Raw genomic sequence first — 26,389 nt, 5'->3', positions numbered from 1 at the left:
GAAACCAATAAAGTACTCAACCGTGTTTCTCTTTTATTGTATATTATAAATTATAATCGCTATACAGTTCCAACAAGTCAAATCACTCGTCGGAATTATATAGCACTTATCATCGAACGCGAATTCCTCTTTACACATCTCATCTTAAATGCATAGTGTGTGCATTTTGCATGTTACATTTCGCGCTACATGAATAGCACAAGCGACAGAAATATGCGTCGCCGGCCGTTTAGAAGGATGACGTAGCGGGATTTATCGCTGGCAGTTTGTTTTATTCGGAAATTTCAATAATGAGACTATCTGAAATTCAAACTCCGGAGACTCCGTACGATCGGCTCGTTGCTCATTTTCGTGTTCACTGAACTCGAGCAACGTCAATTATGATTAAGTGCGCGCTTTAACGCTTAGTCGCTCCATCAACGGCCAACGTTTTTCCTTTTAATTTATTATCGCATTTTACCCCACTCGATTTACTGGCATAATCGTTCCACCTTGGCCACTGTCGCGAGTACTTACACAACATGTAATCGGGAATAATCGCCCTCGTAATCTATAGTCCGGTAATTAGAGACTGCTGGCACCGCTTTCTTTTCGCCTCGCTTTTCGCTGCGTGCGGATCAGCGAGGCGACGGTCTTTTGTGCTAGTGCCTCAGGCAGTTCAGGTTGATTGTTTTACACTTCTAATTCTTTACCGCGAAAGGTAACCGCAAAATCAAACTGACGAGCCAGGACAAAATGCGATTTACAAAGTTACGCGGTTACGTGAATTCGAGAGTAACGCCCGCAGTTCTTAATTGAGTATAAGCAAATAATCATAAATCTTGTTATACGATCATTACAGCTTATAATCAATTTTAAACATTTTAAGATACAAATTACAGAAAGTAACAAATTGTCTCGTGATTAACTAGTTTAGTATTCATATTAAACATTGCGTATAAGCACGCAAGAATTTCACCAAGAATGCTGGATTAACTCGCAATTATTGACTCGGAGTTAATTATAGGGAACGCGAGAGAACAGACTTCCTCTTTGAACAGGATATACTATATGAAGCGATAATCGCTCGATTGGAATAAAGTGATCGTTGTTGAGATTTTATCGAATGCCACGCACACACTTATTAGTTAATAGAACGAAATCGATATATCTGTCTGCATACAAAGACCTTGCGTAAAGGTGTTGTAAACCACGAAATAGTCCCGACTCACACCTGTTGCCGCCGTTTCTCAAACACGATCCTCGCAGGCAGACAGGTAGAAGATGTTCAGACTGAAAAGACTACGGCTGATCTTCCAGTCCAATCTTCGATCGGATTCCAACTTCCCTTGTCTAAGGCTCATCGATAACGATCTGCCGTTTTATTGCAACAATGACGAGTACTTTCCACGACAAATACGATATATTCACGTGTCAGTTGCGTCCGATAAAATAAAATAAAAAATAACAAAGTATATTGCACACGCATTTGTGAAAACATTTTCTTGGTAAATTTTCTTAAACCTATAATACTTAAGGGACCTATATTATATACTTGAATTTTATTGTCTGATGGACCAACTATTTTAAACGCGTTCTTTACGATTAAATCAAATTATTGTCTCAACCTTCGAAAATTATCTTCGCGATTATGAATTTCAGTGTTTCTGACGATTATTGTTTTACCAAATGCCCAGCGAATTTCTCATTATACAATCATATTATATGTCCTAATAGTTTTGAAGTTGTCAACAAGTACAATTAAACAAGTATAATTAAATTTAAACGAGGGGTTATACGTTGACAATTTTTATTTTATTAAATAACGTCTCTCTAAGACTTCATGCCAAAAAATACTTCAACATCGAGAGCAAAATCTTAAGCAAAATATCCGACCTTTAATGAGTCTGAAAGAGAAATATTCAATCAAGCTCGAATGTTTCGATTCGAATCTCTCTTGTTTATATCTAATATGACGATAAAGGTGGAAAGCGATAGGGGTCCGCGAAACTTCCCACGCAATGTAAGACTTTTTAATTATTTCGGTAATTTGTGGCCAGGTTGTCTGGCGGGCTTGCCATGGGGCCGGCGAGTGGGTAGCAAATAATATTAAGTATAGGTCTCCCTATCTCTCGCGAAGTGGATGGAGAGAGAGATATATGGACTGTAAGGGCATGGCCTAAACCCGTGGTACTGGGACAGCACACAACACAAGTCTGTAAAACACAAGCGAGCGCGCGAGCGTGCGAGACACAACGGAGCGGAGTGCAGAAACGAGACGTGCAATAATACAGGCGACCAACACGCACACACATACGCATGCCCGAACGATTTGTCCGTGCAGATTCTACGGTATAAAATTAAATGGTATTCGGTAGGTCTATTTCACTCGGGCAGGTAGCGGCCACCGGTAATTACTACCTACGACTTGGGAGCTCAGAGATAAAATGAAAGGCCCGGACGATTTTCGGAACCGAAATCGCGTCAGTCCCTGATGTGATGTTGCTGTTGTTGTTGCTGTTGCTGCTGCTGCTACTCACTTTCATTCTTCTCTTTGCCAATTCTCACTCATGTCCTTTCTTTCTTTCTGCAATTCGGAATGATCAATCGCGCCATTTCATTCACAAACCATGATGATTAGCGAGATAAAGGGATAATTAAAAATATGTAATTTTCTACTACTCTTTATTAACATATATAAGGTATAAGAGATATACATTTGCGTAATTAATTTTGAGAAATTATTGTGCTACACTTTGTTACGATTTTTTTCTCTACTTAGATAACGTCTGTTATTTGGAATCGTTCGATGCAAGTTATTTAAGCAAAGGTACTTACAATCACCTAATTTAACTAATTTAGATGGAAATTATTTGAAGGTGTATCGCTGCGTTTTGCAATTAGTGTTAACATCTAATCATAAGATATGGATACTTTCATCGATGCGTCCCACTGCGTCGCCAGAGTCTAGACGGTAGCGGATTCGCAATTAAGATATTAAAGGAACACTTCTCTTCCGTAGGTTTACATAATCGTAGCTAGGTAATTACGTATTTACATAATTACATATATGTATACTGTGCGCGTTTATTTCGCTAATGAGATCGACGATAACAATCAATTTGTACAGCCCACTTTCTGCATTTATCCATTTTTTAAACCTATTTATTTTTGAGTTAAATACAATGATTACTATCCACAAATTAATTGGTATGCATCTATATTGCATTTTCGTGTAATATCTTCAATTGATTTCGAATGCTACCGTACCAATCATACCGAGATACTTTTACGCAAGAAGGATTTAGGCAAGAAAATCGCATATTAAATAAAAATTGCCACTTTATTGTTTTTCCACGTATTCGTTATAATTTGGCGATTGTAAAAATTTCTAACTGTATTTGTCTTTCATCTAGTGTGAGAAAAATCGCGTGAATGCGCCAAGCAGATTTTTTGAAAGTGGCAATTCTGATTTTCGCAGATGCATCGCGGTTTGCATCGGTAAATGAGTTTCCTAAGAAGAGGGCAAGAACAAAGGAAGGAGGAAGACGCACTTGAAGAGGACACGGTAGAGTCGTTCCTCAGTATGCGTTCCGCGAGCGTTTTTTTCGACCGGACGGGCGAATTATTCGTACTTCGCAAGTTTCACGAGAGTGTATATAAAAGTAGGCGCACTGAGGTATGGCTCGCTGCACCTTGGCTATGCGGAAAGGAAAGGTTCTTCTTCTCCAGCAAACGCCGACCGACCAGCCGCGCAAGCGTACATACACATACACAATTCACGCGCGTGCAATTCGCCACCACCGATACTGAAGGCCGTCATTCTGCACACTCGTGTGCGCGACACGCAGAACGGTTAACGTTGCGACAAGTTACGGAGGTGTGCACATGTTGATGGCACAATGGTAACACGTTCTCAACTAGAATGCTTCTAAAACATGCTGTTTTTTTAATTAACTAGAAATTCAACTCGATAGTTTTCGAAACTTGGACTGGATCGCCAGACTTGTTCATCAAAAGATGAGGAAGTTCGTGAAACATTTTTTATAAGTGTTTTTTTTTTATTTTATTATTGTAAGAGTAAGAACATTGCGGGTGAATTCGAAATTTTATTTTTTTTAATGCAAATCGTGATAACTTATTTGGACAATGGAATTATTACAATGTACGTATAATATGTGGTTAGAAAGGGATGAACTTTCGACTTAATAGCCGTGAAAGCGTTGTGCTGCGAAAGACGAAAGAAATAATTACTCTGCAAAAGGCATGGTACTAGGATAGGAAAGCGATCGCTAATATGAGGTGTCCACTTTTATTACACTTCGACAGTTCTGAGGAACTTCAATTATCATTGGGTGATGGTCAATTTCGACGATGTGAGAAAATACTGGGATATAGAGACTTTGACGGCATCAATAATTTATCTTTTTATACATTTTAAGCCATCACTGATTATTATAATAATTACAGTAATTACATAATGGTTACAAGAAAAATGCGAGCATCGCTGAAATATTATCAGGAAAATTCTTGTGTCAGTATCTTTCAATTCGATGAAATTTTGTCGGACATTCTGGTCGCGTTCATGAACGATTTTCTTGAGCATCTCCTTAAGCGCCCATCCGCAACTCCGTCGGAGAGGCTCTTCCGTGTCGGCTAACTTAAAGCATCTTCAGCTTGCTCGTCGTCCGACAATTTCTCGTCGGCACGTGAGCGGACTGTGCAAAGTTTGCGGAACGCGCGTTTGCAAACGTTCGCGCGCGTTCTCTTGCGAGAGAGAGAGAGAGAGAGAGAGAGAGAGAGAGAGAGAAAGAGAGCTGGACCGCACGGAGGCAGGAGGTTACCGACGAAGCTGAGAGAGCCTCCAGAATAAGTATACTTAGCTAATAAAACGCGTACGCGCGCGTCGTTACACACAGCGTTCGCTTTCCAAACAAACGCGCGGCTCTCGTCACCGCACGCATTCGGAAACTCGTACGACGGGATTTATCGCTGTTACGACGGACATCCGTCGTCGTAAACGAGAACCGCGACGATGACGACGAACTTTGCCTCGCGACATGATTCTAAGAGAGAGGGAGAGGACTCATCCTGCATTTTCCAACGTACAAAAAGCATCGAGCGATGTTAATAGACGTACTTGACGCTGCGAGAATAGTTATTACTATTGCCGAATGGGTCGGGTTAACGCGAGGATAAATCGCGATATCATTTTTATGACGATGGAATCGCATGTACGCGAGGTCGTCTTCACGAGCAACAGCTTGATCGTAAAGCACAAAACATTCGTTTAAAATTTATTGATACGAGCCTCCTTCCGTGCATTCCATCGCGAGCGGAATGATACACGGTGGGGAGTGGATTGCTTCGCAGATTGCAATATTTTCAATAGTGTTTCTAAATAAAGTTTAAGTATTATTGAGATATGAGTTTAGCAGATACTGATTTCGTAGAAACACGATATAGTTGGTTTACGTGCCGCTTCGTTCCGTTTCCTTTCAACGATTTCTCCAAATTGCTCCAAGTGTGTACATTACCACGATATTATTATATACAAAAGTCAAAAGCACGCGGCTTGTATAATATTGTATCTTGAACGAATTTCTATAAGTGCCGTGCGAGCCACGTATATTGTCAGAATACACAAAAGATCTAATTCGTTCCGTTGTATTATTTTCTCTTCTGCCTTTTTCGAATCATGATTATCGTCACGCGGCGGTCGATCTCGTGAAATGGTTTTCTTTTCAATTATTCTTTGATTTATTCCCGACGTCTTTTGAATCGCGGGAGCTCAGCGCCGCATCGCGCCGACCCGTTAAAATGTCACTCGCGAGACGGGCTTATATAACGTAGAGGGAAACGCGTTATGGAAAGCAAAGGCCAGCAGACGATCCTTTGCGCTTTCTACCTTCGATCTTACTCTTACGATAATTATGTATGCATGTACACACACACACACACACACACACACACACACACACATACACGTGTCATGTTGAATATACCCTGTACGCTCGAGAGTGCGATTCTAGCCTTCTACTTATAGCGCTCTTTAAGTGAATTAAACTATAACAAAATTACTTTCTCGAGGAAGCAGGTTCGTATAGTAATATCGTTACTACATTAATTTCGAAAAGTATTGGGTAATGTGAAATTTTCATTTTTTCGTTAAGTTAGGTTTTCAAGCTTTAACAGATTTTTATATTATTTTACACTGTGTATGAAAAAATCTGAAAAAATGTTTATGTATAAAATCTATAACAACGAGTTTTTATTATTATAGAAATTAATTGTATTATTTTTTCTAGCAGAATTTACAGACCAAAAATCGAGTGGGTCTTTAAAGTCCTGCATTGCTCTGGCAGAGAGTTAAAGAAGGAAGATTAAAATATGACAAACTTTGAATACATTATATTTCGTTTTTATTGATGTGTCTCGATACACATAACAAAACATATTATATATTTATATATTGACCATTCGGATTACTATCTATTAAACTGCTTGTATATTATTGTTCGAATTTGCGTATAAGGAGAATAGATTTGCAAAAGTGAGAAAAAAAATAATCATTCGTTATACGTATATATGTAAAATGTATGATGTGTATCGCGCGTAACGGCACGCAGTATCGTGGCGAGCTCGAAAATTGCCTGGCCGTGATTGCAGTTTCGAAACTGCTCGATTTCTTTTCCGAGATTAGCCCGAAGCTGCTGCTGCTGCTGCATTTGGTGCATTCGCCTGAGGCCTCTCTCTCTCTCCTGAGATATACTAACGTGAGATTTCCGTTTCCACGATACGCAATAATGGATAGTAACCCGAGGCCTTTTCAGGTTCCCGCGCTTGGTGCAAAAGCGGGAACCGAATTTTATGAAAAAGTCTTTCATAACACTAGAAGGGGCTCCTAATTTTTTTCCTGTGTCTTACTTACTATTCATTTTCTGCAAATTTCGAAACAATTTACGAAACAAATTTCTATCTAGTTAATGAGAAACAATAAGTAGTATATAATTCCACATTTAACGAGTCGTTTTACGATTCTTATATATATATATATATATATATATATATATATGTATAGCGTCTAAGCATAAGTTGTTTTATCAGCGTAAGTTATATTTTAATCTTAGAAATGTTTTTTATAGACATTAGACATTTAATATAATGTGATGACTATCACGATAATAATTAACAGTACATTGAGAATAATATCGCAATGCGAAATATGGTCGAACAGTAAATTAATTCTAAAGACTATTTGTCTCTGTTTGCTGCTGCAGGCGACAACCGCGAGCGGATACTTCGAGGTGCAGATCCTCTCGCTGACGAACAACAGGGGCACTCTCGTGGACGGTAGATGTTGTGGCGGAGGAGGCGGGGGCGGAAAAGGAGAATTTCCACCCTGTACGACGCCCTGCTCGACGGCCTTCTGGCTATGTCTCAAGGAATACCAGTCGAATGTCACTGCCATCGGCTCCTGTAGCTTCGGCAACGTATCTAGTCACGCACTCGGCCCAAACACTTTTACCCTCTCCGACCCCGTCACTCTACAACTCCACTTCACCTTCCGATGGACGGTGAGTCGTTACTTTGTAATAATCTAGCTGCTACTGAATTTATATTTTATGAATAATCGTGATGTTATTCACATTTTCCTGTGATGGTGCAACATAAACAAAATGTGACAAAAAGATTATGCTAAACAGATATTTTACGTGTTTTATTCTGATTTATGAGTAATAAGTGTTTTCCCATTTATGACGTTTACTTTAATATTATTTATTTAATACGGATTCAATATCGACGAACGAAACGATTCAATATCAGACGATCACATTTAACGCTGTAAATTCGCGTCGAGAGGTCTAAGAAAAGGCATTCTGAAAGTCGCTCGAATAGCGAAACACGGGCAGAGCATCACCACCTAATATCCGTGAGAACGCATACGTCGGCTGAAAATCCTAAGCGATCGTCGTTACACCACGTACGCACGAGGCAACGAGACTGGATTCGATGTCTCGCGCGATTAATGACAGCTTACGGTATACGGGACTATAATTTTGTTTGGTCACCGGCACAATGACGTCGTCGCACCGAAAGATGAACGGGCGAGAGGATGAAGTCGTAACGAGGGAACGACACATTCGGACTTACGAATCGGCTGCTACGAGATCATTTATCATCGACGTCGTGACACGACGCCGCCGCGGCCGACGGAGAACGGCGGCGTCTCATTAGCGACGCCGGGGGCCGACATTGTAAATATGTATGGGTATTATACCGGTGACTACCTACTTTTCTCGTTCGAGCTCTCATTCTCGAAATCACCGAAAGCTGGCCGAGTGTGAATTGTGTGCGAACGGCTCAACCGTTCTTTCGCAACGTATAAGGCTAACGACCAGCAGCGAATAAGAATCGTGCGCTTATAATTCGCCATTATTAATATCGCCAGTCGGTTGAATCGCCAATTTCTAGCCTCGATTTCCTTTGTCTACTATACGGTGAGGCGAGGAGATGCGAAAGAGTTATCGAATCTGCACGAGGGATTTCCGGTCCGCTGGTCTCTCATTCGCGCGAGTCGTTGCGTAGAATTCCAGTTTGGTTCCAGTCGCTTGGCAACTCCTCATCGTCGATTCCTTCGTCTCTCCCGCTGCGTTCCTCCTCTTTTCACCCCACGTTCTTCGTGAACTCTCATGGCGAAATTTTTACGATGGTTCACCCACGATGAATTTACCTTGTCGTTTTCTCTACAGTTATGAATCAGTTTATTCAACTGTGAAGAACCAAAATTTATTTCACATATATATTATACATTTAAAAATCGCGAATTTTCTATAAGATATTATCTATACTAATCTTAATTCGTTTCTCATATTTGTCGCAAGATGATCGTCTTGTGTTTAAAAAAGTAACGAAAGAAAATGCAAACTGTGACTAGCGAAAAGTAACATTTAAAATAATACTCACTTGTTACAATATTAACGTAAAATGATTATAATATATTGTATTATTGGGCAGTGCATTAAAAAAATTTTATCTTTCTCGAAAGCCAGAAGAGTCATCTTGTCGGTATCCAAATTAGTAGCACACCACCTACGACCAGACCGCCGTTGTTGTTTAACGTAATTATAGCATAATGTACGAACGATTTGGAGAATGCCCAAACAGTCCTCTCGAGAGACGTTGGAGTGCACAGACATCAGGCGTACGTGCCTTCACTGGACTGTCGAGAGGGCCTCCTTCAGACGACGATGGGTTCGGTGGGTGCCTGACGGGTCCTGAAGACGGGCACTGCATTAAAAAAAACGCACCCGTGTACCTACCTACACGCGTCCATGTCGTCATGAGTTGTTTGAAGAGCGCCAGTTCTTCTGTTTATATATTTCATAACTCGCTCGCGGGTATCTCTCAACGAGAGGACCCATCACGCGACAAAGGAACTCTACGGGGCCCCGTTCTTTCTACTTTTTCCTTTCTCTCTCCTCTCTTCTCGAAGAACCACTGTGCAAGTGGTATAAACAGAAACCCTTAAATTGCTTCCTTTTCATGAAGGATTCTTTCTCTCATTTTCCGACGCACTATCACTTGGATCATTTAGCGCTTCGCCGGTCTAATTCAATTATGATGCCGCTGCTGCGTAATAAAGAAAAAAAATATATATAAAGCATACAGGTATACGAGAGAATGTGGGTATGTTTGCGCATAACGAAATACGTCAAAATAAGGGGAGAGGAATAAGAAACGCGGAGATAACTGCCCGGATACCTCGGTATCTCGCGTCTACTCCCGTCGTGCAATAGCTGCTATAGAACGGTTTTCATGGTGGTGTACCCACCATGGAAAACGGTAAACCGCCTGACTTTCATCGTCCTTCCGCGAATAATGCCATCATTATCGTCTTCGCTGATGATTGAATACGGTATATATAATCTCGTCCTCTCTCGACATAGTACCGAGACGCGAGTGAGCGGCGAACACTCTCGCGCAAAGGCTACCGAAAGCCACCTGCGCTTAGCGAAGCTGGCTTCGAAAGAGTATCCAAGAGAGTCCCCTTCTCGCCAATATATTTATCTTATGATTCTCATCAGTGTTGAACGAGCCGCAAGTGTTTTGATCGCATGTCCATTCGCGAAGATTTTCAATCTAAATCTATCGTTCATTTCTCGTTTGAAATCGACGAATAATTTAAGAACGATTTCCCTGCTTTATGCGAGTAACTATAATAGTTGCGTGTGTACGTGCGAAAATTGCAATTGGAATTTGGAATTTCGTACACGCAAAACTCGTCACGGTAAAATAATTGGATCGTTGAGTTTAATACATAGAGAAACATGGTATAATGTTTATAGACTTATTAGATACCAGACGTCTATGTATCTGTATATTTGTGTAACTGTGGATAAATTATATATGCGGATTTCGCCGACAATCGCAAGTTTTCTAATAGCGACCTAGATTACGCGAACGTGATGCGATCACGATAGCAACGTCAAACGTTATAATCGTATATAGTTATTGACGACATGCATAGGATGTAGATGTATAAAGATACCTGGTATCTAGAACTATTAGTAAAACTTTCCCTACTTCTGATTTCAATATCGATGTAAAGAATATTGAACGGGGTAAGCATCTCTCTCTCTCTCTCTCTCCTCCCCTCTCTCCCTCGTCTTCAGCAGTCGCATAATGGTGCGGGAAGCGATCAGCGAGATGAGAGTATACAGCTGAGCTTTTGCACAATCCACCTCGGAGCTATATGTATCTTCGACCTGAGTGTGCTCCATGTTTCCTTTCTCCAACCACGCATCTTCTTTTCGTGGTTCGATTTCTCTCTCTATCCTCGTTTGTTCTCGATAATTTCTTCTTGTCGTTCGACCGTTGCCAATGTGATTCTACGAACTCTCTACACGATTCACATGTGATGGTACGCGACCTGTTCATACGTTTTGTATGCATCGACACGTACGACTGACCAGGGTGTTGAACGCAACGGAACATGTACATCAGACCTATGCGTCTTCAATCTGGGCGCCACTATGAATGGTAAAACATCACGAGAGACGCCGCTGGATCCACGTGGACGCTGCTGTAGTGTCTTTGTTCTTCGAGAATAATGTGCATCCAATTATTTAAATAGTTTAGCGATTTTTTTGCTGTATTGCGATTAATTAATCTTATGCGGGAAAACAGGTGGTTGTAAAATCTGCAAAATATAATAATCGTCGAAAAGGTTAGACTAAAATAGAGATTTCAGTTATGAAAACTGTTTTTTAAGTGTGGCATTGGCGCACAGTTATATGAATCACAAAAGAGAAAGAGTCTCATCGAATTGAATTGGAAACCGTGTCTGTGGCACGTTTAATCTCCTTTCCCCAGACACGTGATTAATTCCGACAATCGTAGTTTCGATAATGGACGTATAATGATAAACGATGTTCGGCCGAGCGGCATTCATCACGTAAGAGGCGGCGACCGGCAGCGGGAACGAAGGGGCGCCGAGCGGGGAACGAAAATGAAGGAGCCCGTTCAAAGACGCGTCGTGGAACGCCACGGGGATCGAACGACGTGAGTCAGGGGTCTAACAGGTGTACATCCGCGTCTCGAAAGCGAGCCCTGCGGCCTTATTAGCGTTTTCCATTCCCGCCGATATCTTCGTTGTCCTTTCGATCTATCGCGTGTTCCAAAATTACGAATATACACAATTTGAAATCACACAAAACTCCTTTTTATTCCATCCTTATATATGATGTATAGTTAAAGTCTAAAATGTATGTCGAAAAAAATTATATTTTCTTGTTTTTTAAATACACATGATTCTTCTAAATTTATTGAAATAAATCTTTGAATTAATTATTTCTTATTTTTATAATATAATAAAAGAAAAAAAAGACGGAAATTGAAAACACTTACTATAGATGTTCAACATAATCGTGTAATGACTGTGATCTCTTTATAAGGGGACAACTTTTGGTATTTTATTTCGTTTAATATTGCTCGTAGAATCGCCAGCTGCCCTATGCAACCGCTGGTCACACCGTGCACTTAATAGCATCATGAATAAACTGCGCTAAGCCCGCAAGCGGCACCTACGGTTGTTCAAATATATTAGTGCCGTTAATACGCGACGCTAACGCGAATAATGAATAACGCTCGCGGGATTTACATCGCGCGCGACCGTCGAGCCTTTTTCTAATCACACGTAAATTGCACCATTTCGAATGCGGAAGCATAAGCGATTTGTTAAAACTTCCGTGCAAACCGGTCTTCAGAGGGGAGAGACTGGCGATCCGAAATTGCTCTCTTTGCGCCGATCGCCTGCGGGGGTTACAATCATGGCTAGCCGCATCGGTCCCGTCATCGAGATTTACGTTCGCGCGCGAATTAAAGATTTTCTGATTGCCAGTTCCCGACCAATTGGCTCCTGGCGAAGACAATCTCTCAACGAAAATTAGCGATTGCAACGACACAACACATACTCTCGATATTCCCACGCCGGCATTAATCTTAATTCCATTAACGTAATAGTCATACTGCCGATATAATGACCTGTACAATTTGTCATCGATTGTTGAGCAAGATATTTCCTCTGCCTAATTTGTCTAATTGTTAATAGATTTATTTTTACTTTTTACGTTTAAGTATACATATATATGTAAATGTTAGAAATTATAAGAGAAAATAGAGTAAAAAACATTAATTAAAATATTACAAAATAAAATCTATATACAATTAAATTAAATTCAACGATGCAAATTATTATGGAATGAACTAACCCAAGAATAACAGACTATGCTGAAATTAATTTAGGAATTAAACATGATTATATATAAATATAAGATTAAAATGATTTTATATAATTGAACATTTTGTTTAATTGTAAAACTTATAAAAAATAAGCGTTAAAATTTAGCGTTGAAAAGAAATTATTAGACAAGATAAAATCATCGTGAATTAATTATAATTACGAGAATTAGTCAAGTAATTAAACTGTATTAAAAAAAGAACGCAGGAGATGAGCAACATCCGACTGTTACATCATTTTTTAGTCACAAAAACGTACGATTTCCTCTTCAAAAGCACTCAAGACTCCGGAGAGATCAACAAGTGCCCGTTGAAGCGCGATTCATCGCGGCGCATTGAATTTACCGGGAACGCATAAATTGCACGTTCTTAATGCGGAAGCGCAGCCGATTTGTCGAAACTTCCTCGCGCGCGCGCGCGAACCGGTCCCCCTTGTTCTCTCGCCGCTCCAAAATTGCTCTCCTTATAAAAGATTGCCGCGAGGATAGTTGCAATCACGTGGTATCCTTCCTCCTCGCCTTTAAAAGATTTACATTCGACCGCATTTATGCGTTATTGTGTACACATCCGCACACACGTGCGTGGGTGGACGTGTGTGCAAATACAAGCAGGTGCAGAATGCAACGGAGGGTACATGAGAGGAAAAAATGTCGCCATGCTCACTTGGCCGATGCTTCTTCGCTTTGTGGAGTATCTCCGCGTCCAGGGGGGGGGCTCGATGAGCGTGGTGGAGGAAACGTCGGAGCTCTGGAGTCCTCAGCTCCTTTGGGCCGGTCGTGTGTGAACCCGCTGCGCGAAGCGCATACCAAACTCGTCCCTCTCTCTTTTCCTCTGTCCTTGCTCTCTCTCTCTCTCTCTCCCTATTCCTCCTTTCCCTCGAAAGGCTGTCAAGACCGTCGTGTCCGTACGAACCACTGGCAGTAGATGCAGTGTCTCTCTGATTCGCGTTTTCTCAAAGAGTATCTCGATTTCTACATATAACGCACTTGTTATAGATGACACCGATATTATCTAAGATTATATGTATAATGATTTATAATTAAATACATTTCGTCGTTTCTCTAATTAATTTATTTTCTGTTCGAATGGCAGAAATACCTATATTACGATGTCACGATCAATCTCGCTAATTCATCCGTACATACGAAAATATATATACTTTTGTGCAAGTAACGTAAAGGTGGTCGAACGATCGTGGCGAGTATTTAATGCGAAGTATAGCGCGCGTATTTCAGACTCGCGTTATATTATGCAGGTAACGCACCACAACCAGCACTACCAGCACGATCATCAGCATATCGCTATCCGCGGCGTTTCCACTTTGGCTCCTCCAAGCGGGAAGAAGGCGCGCCGCGCGCCGTGCACTTGGCCTTGTGCCCTCGCGGATAGTGAACGCCGCCTCTCTTCTACGAGCACCTCTTCGTTCACGAAGACGACGGAATCGTCTCTCCTTCTCTTCTCCTCCTCCTTTCCTCTTCTCAATTCTACCTCTTGCTCCGCTTTGCTCTTCCTCTCATTCTTGATCTTACCCTCTCGCTCGAAGAATCTTTCTGTAGTTCTGGGTACCCTGCGAGATTTATTAGCTATCCAGCTAATTGGGAAGCGAAGACGGCCGCCGGGATTACAGAACGAAGATTTCCGTCGCCGAAGGGAATGCGCTACCGAGAGAGACGCAACGCGATCGGACGGTGCACCGGACGGAATCTCTGGCGAACGAACCAGAATCTCCAGCCGCAAAAGCACCCATTGCGTTCCTCGACGTCGTCGCCACGTTTTTCAATTACGGCGCGACGCTCTATCTACTGCGTGTTCCGGCTTGGTCAATTAGCGAGATTGATTCTCCGCTACGAGTCGAACACGTACGTGATTATCTTCCCGACAATTTTCTCGAGGACAATTTACGTTATGTAACACTTTAGAATAATATTCAGGAAAAGAAAACATTAGCAAGTGTATATTAAGATCTGTCTATTCATTTAAAATTAATTTGTTAAAATATCTCTTGATGCCTCGATGTTTCGATCGAACTTTGTTCCTATCACCTCGAGATTTTGGAAACGAAGTGCTAATTTTGCAAAAATTGTTTTTCTCCATCATTACATTAGTCGACTGTAAATCTTGTCGGGAACACGATTGCTCTCTGACACATGCGTGAGAACGCTCCACGTCGCATCGCGTCGCGAAATCTAACGCGACGACTATATTACAGATAGAGAGAGAGAGAGAGAGAGAGAGAGGGAGAAGATCGCATGAGAAATCGAAGAGAACTCTTGGTAGCCTCGTTCGATCGTCGTCTTTTGTACGCGTCCTCACGTACGGCTCGTTCGATCTTTTCCGCGAAGACACGTCGTCTGACATAGAGAGAGGAGACTCGAGACGCACTCTATTCCGGCGTACGTAAATACCTATCTACCTGCTTGTCTACCAGTCCGCGAGCCGCACCAACGAACGCACACACGAGCATGTATACGTAAGTCATAGGCCCGATAGACTGACGGACGAGGTAGACAGGCAGGCAAGCGGCCAGATAGCCACGCAGCGGGATTCTACATGCTTCATGTGTCTGCTCGTTTCGTTCGATCTCTTTAAACTCGGTTCGAATCGCCGCGTAATGCACTAATATGCCGGACAAGCGGATCGCATGAATTTCGGATCGATTCGACCGTCAACGAGGGTTTGCTCATCGAGAGGTGAGACGACATGAGTAAAATTCCTATGAGGACTACTACGAATCGTTTATATTGTTACAATGTTCAAATATCAGTTTTAAGATTTTAAAGTTTCATAATTTTGAATCAATCACTGAAGGTTTTACATTCGTAAAAACTTTTGATTATGTCTGTTGGTACTTCGTATAAAATTGTTTTAAATATTTAGTCTGTAAAGTGTACGCGAACACTCAATGTTTTAGAAATGTTAAATATTAGCTATCAACGTGAAACTAACTATGGTCTCACAGGAAATTAATTAATTGGTCATTGCGAGGAAATGAACGTGCATCGACTTCTCCGCGAGAATACCGTTCAGCTTAATTAATTTCCTACGCCTACGCAAGTTGGTCGCGAAACGATTCCTTCCACGTCTCTCGGAAAGATAATGGAATCGTTCCGACAATTTCCAGTATCGAGAGGTTCCATTGTCTCGATATCGAAGGCTGCGTCTAATTCGCATATGAATTGCATGCTTTTTTTCATGTTATTTTATAAAAAAAGGAAAAATTATCGGGGAGTACATCCATACAGCATAATCATAACAAATTCGTGCCCGCGATTCGCGATGCTTTATGGATGTATTTCGACTTGTTTGTGTCCTCTGACACGCATTCAAATAATGGTTTATGCGTGTCCCCTGCGTCGCATAATTTGAGAAACCGGATAATTCATGTTACGTACTGGACGACCGTGGAATACGAGATGACGCATACGACCGCAAAGCAGCACGTATGTACATCCCACGCTCCTCTTTCTTCCGCGTTATATTTATTATTATATTTTCCTAAGGTCGAGATGATCATAATAGAATTGATAATTACTATTTTTAGTGATTATTGAATAAATATAATTTTGATTTTTAATTGCAAAATGACTATTATAATTTATTATATTGTTCTATTTACCTAATAGTTTTAATTTTTCGGTCTTATATTACGAATGATTTCGTATTTCTTGTTTGTTTTTTAGCATACATATATTTCTCACTTAAGAAAAATTTGATTATCAGCTTAATTTGGTCGTAATTGTTGATATCATAGCCGCAAGGTACTTCTTGAAGATGCATCCGCCTAACTGGTTAGTTGGCTTTCAATTTCCCCCTCGGTATTTAACGGTGAAAGGGGAAATTCGTCAGATATGCCCACGTGATTATGAAGCCACGAACAGAGTAGCGAAACGCCCACTCGAATTCCTAGATCCATGATCGTACCATCTTGGCGGCGATTCTTCTCTCTTGGTGCATCATGCATGCTTCGTTCTTTTGTTTTTAGAATCGCTTCCATGGTAATTCTGAGCAGGTACTGCGAAGATTTAAAGTTTATTTTGCGTGATCAAAGAATAGTCAGGAATAGAAAAGCCATTTTTCATTCGTGACTGTTACTCCCGAAGTTACTTCCAAATCTTTTCAGAGAATTTTTATATAAAAGTAAATACTTTAAACATATTTAATTAATAATTTTACTTACATATTTTATTATAATAATCTATTCTTTCCGAATATATTAACACGACGAATCAATAAGATTTACATGCAATGATACTTATCGAGCCCGAAAAATCTGACACGATATTAGACACTTCCTCCGACCTTAACCTTAAACCATTTACGTTTCAATTGTAACGAACTCGTCATGAAGGAATAAGAGCGGCGCGACAAAGGAAGCGTCACGACGTTTGAGCACAAAGAACGTCCTTTTCATGGAGAAGCGGGTGCGACGGCCGGCCGACTGGGCGCATTAGAATATATATACGAGGTGTAAAAAAAAAGGCGAGCACGAAAGTCGCGGGCGTGGGAAAGCCGGCCCTCGAGCGAGCCTCCAATTAACACCAATTAGCGCTCATCTGCTCTAGGTACTGCCAGTGAGCAGAGCTGACTTTACGTTTAGCGCGAGACGTCTGACTCGCCAACTCGGATTGGCAACAACGTGCTCTTTGTACTGCAGATTGCATCATCGAATGTATTGCTTTTACCATCGAAATATTAGAAACGTACTAAACAATCATTATTCCCTCCTGAGTTAACTAATACACTTACAGCTTTAATAAAATCTTCGAAATTGTCTCTCTCCCTTTGATAACCGAAGTTAATTTGAAATTAAACGCGAATCGCTTGAAGCAGTATATATCTATTTCAATCGCTGAGAAAAATTTATGTGATCGATAAGTTCGAGAATTAACAGTTAAATCACGAACGTATAATTAACCGAGTACACGTAGCCAAAAGCGAGAGACAAGAAGTAACTCGACTCACGCAAAAAATAGATTAATCGCTAGTAGAAACAGATCACTCAATTCATTTCTATCAACATAGAAAATAGTTTTAATCTCTTTTATTCTTTATCTTATTCTAATTTTCGGAAAGAAAGATAAAAAATAAATCAATTCGAGATATTAAAGTTAATCTACATAGAAGGATTTATCAGACTGCAGCTCGTTGGCTAACGAAAACAGATCGCACTTCAAATCAAATTGTAGTCCGTGTTATTAAAAAATTTATTTTTTACAACAATTTATCTCCAAGTAAATAAATGTGTTAAAAAATATTTTTAGATATAAAATATATGTACAGTATCATACAATATTAACTCGTCAATATAACATAAATTTTGAAGTGTAAGTACAAAGTTTTCGCTTCGCGGTTATTACTTTGCAAATACCAAAGTCTGCATTGTCTAATTTCCGAGGATCGTCAAGTTCATTATACCGATGCAGGCGTGTTGTGAGTGTGTGAGTGCGCGCGCGCGCGCGCTAATCTTTTTTTCGCCAAGACCGGTTCCATCAGAGGAACACTTCCAGCTTTCTACCATCGCATCGGCGGCTCGACTCCCGTGTAACCTCATCGGGTGGCAGCGCGCGGCTACACGAAACGAAGAAGCAGACAGTCGCATCTTCCGCGCGCGGCAGCACGATTCGAATTTATTTATTGCATTAGCCGACCGTCGCTCACTCACGGCCCTTGATTGGTGTGGTACCAATCGAGTTCCCCTTTGCGAACGACGCAACACACACGATGGCGGAGATAAGCTGGCTATACATAAAGGACGAAACTGTCATGTTGATACTTGTGCAAACGGCATTGTAATTATCCTGATTAACGGCGATTCTCTCAGTTTTGCATTATCATGCAGGCATTATCGATGTATCGCTAATCATTACAACAGAGTTTACGGTAATATCCGCGGCGAGTCCTATCCACGATGCCTTATATGCCTTATGTATGCCGTTGAGTTTATCCGCATAGGTATAATGTCGCATATAGTGTGTAAATCATACATATCGTATAATTTAAGAAACAAGGCAATTTATATAACACATTTTACACGGTGGTGGAACAGGAGATGACACGCTTCGGCATCGTATTCATCTTGTTTCGTTATCAGGTTTATACATTACATCGGAATCAATATGTTTTACACCATCCTATTTACACCGGAAGTTGTTTTCTATCGCATAATTTCGCACGACAAATGCGCTTTCGTGTAACTCTTGGTTACATAAGCTGAAGTCCTGAAATGGGTAACCCTACACTATCATATAATTTAAACCGCCCCCAAAGGTCAGCAGACGCTGTATAAATTTGCAAAAGCACCAGGCTCCGAAGGTCCCACTTAGAGCTATGCCTGGCGAGGAATTATTCAAGCTGGGCAAGGGTTAATTGCTGCCTTCATCAAACCACCTCCCTTCCTCTTTCAAATGAGCCCTTGTCGTCCGTGACATCACCGTTCTGTATTTAATCCGACTTTGTTGCGTCACGGCAATGTTGAATTCTATATAGACATCTAGATTAATCCATCACATAAGAGATCCTCTCGATCGTAATATATATACGTTCTTTTTGTATATAAATCTGTTTAAATAATTACTTCTCTAAGTAAAAAGTAAAATATTATTGTACATCTACGATTAAAATTAATAAGAAAATAATAAAAGCAATGAAACATTTTTTAACCTGAACATATTTATTCTACGCTACACACTTATCGCTATATTTTGTTTAAAATGATTTTAATATATTCTGCTGCAGAGGCAATTCACGTTGATATTACGAGCAAGAGACGAGGCAAGCGCCGGCGTGATCGAAGAAGCGAGTTACAGCGGCATCGTCTTGCCAGGACCCTCGTGGCATGCTCTCGATCATCAAGGAAAAAACGCTCACTTAGCGTATCGGGTGCGGGTCCAGTGCGCCGATCATTACTACAATGCAACCTGTACCAAATTCTGCCGACCTAGAAACGACATTTTCGGTCATTACACCTGCGATGAGAACGGGGACAAAGTGTGCATACAGGGATGGAAAGGCGTCGACTGCGAGACAGGTGAGTTTAAATTTGATCAACAACGATTACGATTGTAATGGGATCGTTGTTGCATGGCTATACGTTGTTTATCTAGAGTATTCCTTGTTCATATGTAAATTCTACGTTTAAATTAACTGCGATGTTAAACTTTCTTTTTGGGAAAATAATCTTCGATAAATATTGATAAATTACTTTTTACAATCTCCAAATGGTAATTCTTATTTTATTTATAAAATTATGCGCGAAATGCACTGCAAGAAAGAAGAGTAAGGAATTTTCTTAACATATTTCAGTATTAGCACCTCGGGTGTGCATCGACTTTAGAATGAATTATTGCCGATTAATCCTGCATTTACCGCATGCATAACCACGTATTACCATGCACATTATTAATTATACCGGACACGGTATAACGTATAGGCAAAAAATGTCTACGTAAACGTATTCCTTGACTCTTCTCTGAATCCTTTTATGGAAAATGTTTAGATAAATGACTTTTATCAAAGAGCGTTATGTTAAAATTATCTTATATTGTCATATTCGATTTTTAATTCTTTATTCTTTCTTTATTTCATAACACGTCATGTTCTTGCAAAAAGAATGCGCTTTATACAAAATTGATAAGAACTTGTTTAAGTTCTTTTTTAACTTGAGAGATAATGAATGTACTCATATAATTTTCTTATCTACATAAGAACGTGTTCGTGACAGATATACACTGTGAAATGTGCATGCACGAAATGCATATTTCCGCTCATTGTTATTATTTCATTACGTATAAAAACATTTCCGATAATATCAACGGTGCAAGCTAATTTTTGCCTTCTCCTGTGTATATCGTCAAGGGAATAATTAATCGTTCCTTGGAGCGTGAAAACTTGCAACTTACCACTTATGAGTATCGTTTATCTCAATTTCTCACGTACACGCATATACCTCTCAACCTAATGAGACTTTTACAATTTGATTACATTAATAATTATCATATTAATAATGAAACCGTTGCGTAAGTTCAATAATTTCTAAAATAGCAAAAAGAGATTGATTTTTATTTAAGAGTTCTATTTTACACCTGCTTTTAAGGAATCTAGAAATGACAGCCGAGACAAACGATGTTACGAATAGTAAATTTGATGATATCTGAACATTTTAATTTTAAATTATAATATTGAACTTTTTGTCCTGAAGAATATTTATTGAGGTTTTAGAGTAATATTTTTTATCTAAGATCTGAGTAATCGAAGAAAACCTAGGAACTATTATACGGACACGGAAACGGATAACACGTAAAAAGATGCCGAGGAAAGTGATGGCACAACGGAAGGACGGACGAAACTGCCTACCACGTTCCGCGATTTCTATCTTTATTTCACCGTTCCGGATTCTCGTCTCCCAGGGAAAACATCACGTTTCCGTCACGTCCGCGATTTAGCGCGCAGGAAGTCGCAGTGACGACGAGTGAAGCCGAGAGGAAGATGAGTGTCGCTGTGCGTGGTCCCGTACGGATCGTAAAACACGCGAATTATCCCGGAGCGTGCCTCAATGAGGCGGACGTTAGACGCATGTCGTACGATCTCCACAAAGGTAGCGACACATCACGCCAGGTCTCGTCGCACAATGCTGCGCCGACCAATATAACAGCTCTTTCTTCGCTGCTTAATCGTTACTTCCGCCTCGCCGTGACCGCTCTGTGGTTACTGTCATCCCTTCCCCGCACAACGTATAAGGTCGATCATAAGCAGACCGACGCGACGACTCGAGGAGACCCCGACCGCATTTACTTGACGATTCCGGCCGTTAGATATAGATATGCAGTACATGCAGTATAAATCCTTTTTCTACACTCCGGCGTTTTAATCATGCGATTCGTTTTCAGTTTACAGATCGATTTGCACAATAGGTATCGTGACACTAAAATAACAATATTCAATGCTATTATAAAAAGATGTGTATGAAACAACACAAATGGGTGTACCATTCCTAATATCTTTCGCTGCTCGATAATTGTGTATATTTTCTTATACTTACGGAGACTTTATGTGGAGATGCACTACAAATTAAAGAAGGCACATCAATTTTGGAAAACTATGCACGCGCGCGATATTACTTTATCGTTAAATAAATTTTGGAATGTTATAAAACTAGCTAGAAAAAATTGAGATCTCGTCATGTACTATGCTCAAATAATAATTTACTCACTTAGTCATTTCGCAAGTTTGCTGCACGCTTATGATATTATGCCAAAGGAATTTATACAACATTTGGTTATTTGACGGACTACGCTGCTTGTTTTCCTTGGCACTGTGAACTTTGAGATTCCACTGTTTGATAACCAGCAGCGACGATCATCTCTCCGGCCGCTACTCCGATAATTCGCTTTTTGCCATATCAGACACGCGCGATAGTTTACTGCAACACTTCCATTTCCAGTTTTAAATAAAAGTCCGATTTTTTCGAAAAATTGAATCTTCTTAACATAAAGCGTGACACCTAAAAAGTTTCTCCCATTTAACAACGCGGAAAGATCGAGTTATCGTTTTGAGCACGTTCTACTTAAGCGAACGGAAAAATGCGCGAACCCCAATTAGAAACTATCGGTGGAGATCGCGTGTTCGTGCAAGGCGATGAGTCGCGAGTCTCGGTTACGAGAGTAGATAGAAGAAACACGCGAGAAAGAGAGAGAAAACTTGCTCCATGCATTTTTGCAGCGCTGTGAAAGGTCAATAGGAGAATTTCACTCGTGCATCCTCTTCACACGATGTGCCAACCTGGTCGCGCGCGATAGAGGGAAATTCTGTGCACTATAAGCGCATATGTGGTCTTTTAACATTTGACAAGCGTAAAAAGATCTCGTATAAAAATATCGCTCCGTTGCCTAACTGCAATTGTTATATGATAATATTTAGACTTGGAAAAAATTCTTAAAATTAATAAAGTGCTCTCTTGTGCATTATTTGTTATCAGGAGACGATCAAGCCTTTATTTTGCACGCAATAAAAATATAATTATACTCTAGAAGAAAGGGTCGCATCACAACAACGATCCTCTCGATAATCCCGCGCGGATTACCAACGGACAAATAAAAATGATTCTTTCAACGCATGCAATCAGGGACGAATTTTCCTGGAAAACACTTCCGCGGGAACAGCGCGGCCAAGTCATAATTGTGCGTATACAAAGTATTATACGATCGCACGAAAAATCGCAGACCACGCGGATCTCTGCGCGCAGAGATCCGTTCCGTATACAAAAAGGCGTACGATGCGGAAAAAGGAAGAGAAACGCGCCTTTACGAAGGCGAATCGCGCAAGTTAATTTACCTAACTGCCAGCGTATTAATCAACCGCGAGCCGTAGGCATACGAGTAGCAGTACGAGTAGTAGTTTTAACCCATGGGGGATTTATAGTTTCTAAACTGTGCGAAAGGACGAACGCGCGGGAGAGTCTGTAAAAACATGAGGCAAGGCTTGATTAGCTCGATCCTCGACGACGGAAGACGCGATGACGACGACGACGACGACGAGGACGACGTTATAGCGCATACAAGCATCTCGCGCGGGAACCGTGCGGCTGGTGCAGCACGGCAAGAAAAGGCTGTCGCGAATGCATCGTCATTTAGGGGACCCCGAAGTATCGCGATGCGAGTCGTATAAATATCCGTAAATGTCCGTTGTCCGTGCCGGACGAGAGAGCCGGGGCTATTAATCATTAAGAATGCCGCGGGCGGTATATACGCGCGCATGTACGTACGCGTGTATGATAATCGCGTATGCACGCGGTAACGGTAAAGGTGTTGGTACACGGCCGACTGAAATCTCGAAAAGAGACATACGTACGTACGTATGTGCACACGATCGAGCGCGCGGCATGAGTTTTCGTTTCACGGTTGGAGGGATAATCCTTCTCTCTGTCACTTCTCATCTGTCTTTCTGTCCCACCGGCTAATTGAGTTGCCTGGTCCCGGCGAGATCCCCGTCACGTACGCGTCCTCTTTTCCGTTCCTGTTTTTTTTTTTATCCTGGCGAGAGCACGAGAAGAAACCGAGTCGTCATCGTTGTTGCATCTTCGTTGCGTTTCATCGTTTCCGGAGATATGGTATCCCGACCGCACCGAAATTACTTTTCCTCGTGCAACCAGCACCTGTATAACAAAGAAGCGTATCTATTGCTTTGGTACTTCTTCTCGCGCGTCCAGTAATCGCCCGAGATATCTGCAGATAATCGGGCGTATTCCTTTCCGAGAAAAAAACGCGTTCCGCGTTTGTCTCGACGCATACACCAGTTTCGTTCATTACGTTTCTCCGCTAATTACATTTGCCCCGACTCTATGATTGTTACGTGTCACATGTCGCGCACGGAAGACGAATAAGAGACTTAATCCGTCTACGTCACCATCTACAGATGTCCGTATAGATGTCTCGAAAGAATGCTTTTCGAATCTTTCATTCAATAGCTACATATAATCGATGGATACAGAACTTAAATCTCTTAAGACGCGTGGTATATTAATCTTCGCGATACAGTTATATCTTACTTATAATGGTTGGAAACTAAATGAATATAATGGAAAAGTGTTACACGTTTCTGCTGGAGTTTTATTGTGACAAAATCGTCTTTATAGCGCGTTCTTAGAAAAATTATTGTTATTAACAGATCGTTGGAACGTGTCTCAAGCGTTCCGGATTGAGCGCGACCTCAGCATATCGTAATTGGTAAAAATTGTTTTTCAGCTGTGTGCAAGGAGGGCTGTCACCCCGTGCATGGTCACTGCAACGTCAGCGGTGAGTGCCAATGTCGGCACGGTTGGCGCGGTGAGCTGTGCGAACAATGCATGCCTTATCCCGGTTGCAAGCACGGCTACTGCAATGGCTCGAGCTGGCAATGCATCTGCGACACGAACTGGGGCGGAATACTGTGCGACCAGGATCTCAACTACTGCGGCACCCACGAGCCATGTCAGAACGGCGGTACGTGCGAGAACACTGCTCCCGATCAGTACCGGTGCACCTGCCCGGAGGGCTTCTCCGGGCCTACCTGCGAGAAGATTGACAATCCTTGCGCGTCTAACCCATGCCTGAACGGCGCGACCTGCCGCGAGCTCGGCGAGACCGCGCAGTGCGAATGCGCCCCGGGATTCTCCGGACCATTTTGCGCGACCGACATCGACGAGTGCGCTTCGCAGCCGTGCCAGAACGGCGGTACCTGCGTAGACGGCAAGAACGGCTTCGCCTGTAACTGCCCATTTGCCTGGAAAGGCGTCCTCTGCCAGTTTGATGTGGATGAGTGCACGCTAAAGGAGTCGCCCTGCAAGAACTTTATCACTTGTATCAACTTGGCCGGTGATTATAGGTAGGTGTCACTGCCAAAACTATAATATATGTATTATGCTTTGTGTATTCGATGAAAATTGATAGGATTATTTACATATATTAAACGAGATTACATGAAACTGTTTTTATTAATTTATCATACACAAAAGTAACTGTAATTGACATTTAATAAAAGAGATACTGACATTTGTGTTATTATTATAGATTGCATATATTATTAATTTATTTGATATGTAAATATATGCTAATGACATGTTAAAAATCAACGCTGTCTGAAGAATGCAGATAAATTGATATTATCATAAGTTGGAATTCTGCTTAGTTTTCCTTTGTTTTAAATACAATGCATTACGTACGTATAGTCAGTTATTAAAAAACCGTATTGTAGTTGCGAGCGACTGCGCGTTAAACATTATTTAAGGATCCATTATTCCTCCGTGAAACGGAAACAGCAATTAATAAATCCATGGAGAGGGGTGGGAAACTAAATTATATTTAAATCTAACTCAAGTTTCCGTTTAAACGATTCTCCCGCGCAAGTCGTAACCTTCCCATTTACAAGTTTTACATCGTTTTGTTTCACAGATGCCGATGTCGGAGCGGTTTTACCGGGAAGAATTGCACAAAGAATATCAATGACTGCGTCGGCCAGTGCCAACACGGCGCTCTCTGTATCGACCTGGTAGATGATTATCATTGCAGCTGCACTCCCGGTTACTCCGGCAAGGATTGCGACGTTGACATCGATGAGTGCGCGTCCAAGCCGTGTCAAAACGGTGGCGAATGCCGCGATCTGGTAAACGCTTATGCGTGCGTGTGCCCGGTGGGCTTCACCGGCTACCAATGCGAAATCGATCGCGATCATTGCAGTCCGAATCCGTGTCGCAATTCGGCACCATGTTTTAACACGCAAACTGACTACTACTGTCACTGTCCAGCACAGTGGCAGGGCAAAAATTGCTCGGAGCCGGCCTTGAATAATCCGCAATTCGGTGTGTTGGACGATGGGCAGTCGGGTTGCGGCAGCGAAGGTACTCCGTGCGGCGGTAAGGGCCGATGCAGCGGCGGCAGATGCATCTGCGATCCAGGTTACACCGGCGTGCATTGTCATGAGAACATCAACGATTGCCGCGGCAATCCCTGTTTAAACGGCGGCACGTGCGTTGACTTGCTTAACTCGTTCCAGTGCATCTGCAGAGAGGGCTGGAGTGGAGATCTTTGCGACCAAAGTAAGAGTAACAGAATATTTAAGAAATGTGATTAAATGGCAA

General features: G+C 41.4%; 1 protein-coding gene across 1 annotated transcript in view; it reads left to right on the top strand.

The window, feature by feature from the left end:
- Ser (protein serrate) overlaps window positions 1-26,389 on the top strand; it is a 36,197-nt gene that overhangs the window by 8,024 nt on the left and 1,784 nt on the right. The window contains exons 2-5 of the mRNA XM_018540818.1: window positions 7,260-7,556; window positions 19,516-19,807; window positions 24,519-25,137; window positions 25,704-26,347. Coding sequence (XP_018396320.1) covers window positions 7,260-7,556; window positions 19,516-19,807; window positions 24,519-25,137; window positions 25,704-26,347 — 1,852 coding nt within the window. The remainder of the gene's footprint in view (window positions 1-7,259; window positions 7,557-19,515; window positions 19,808-24,518; window positions 25,138-25,703; window positions 26,348-26,389) is intronic.

The sequence above is a fragment of the Cyphomyrmex costatus genome, unplaced genomic scaffold (assembly GCF_001594065.2).
Source record: "Cyphomyrmex costatus isolate MS0001 unplaced genomic scaffold, Ccosl1.0 scaffold270, whole genome shotgun sequence".
NCBI classification, from domain to species: Eukaryota; Metazoa; Arthropoda; class Insecta; order Hymenoptera; family Formicidae; genus Cyphomyrmex; species Cyphomyrmex costatus.
Note: the sequence above shows the minus strand (reverse complement) of the source record. Positions and strands in the feature narration are given on the sequence as shown.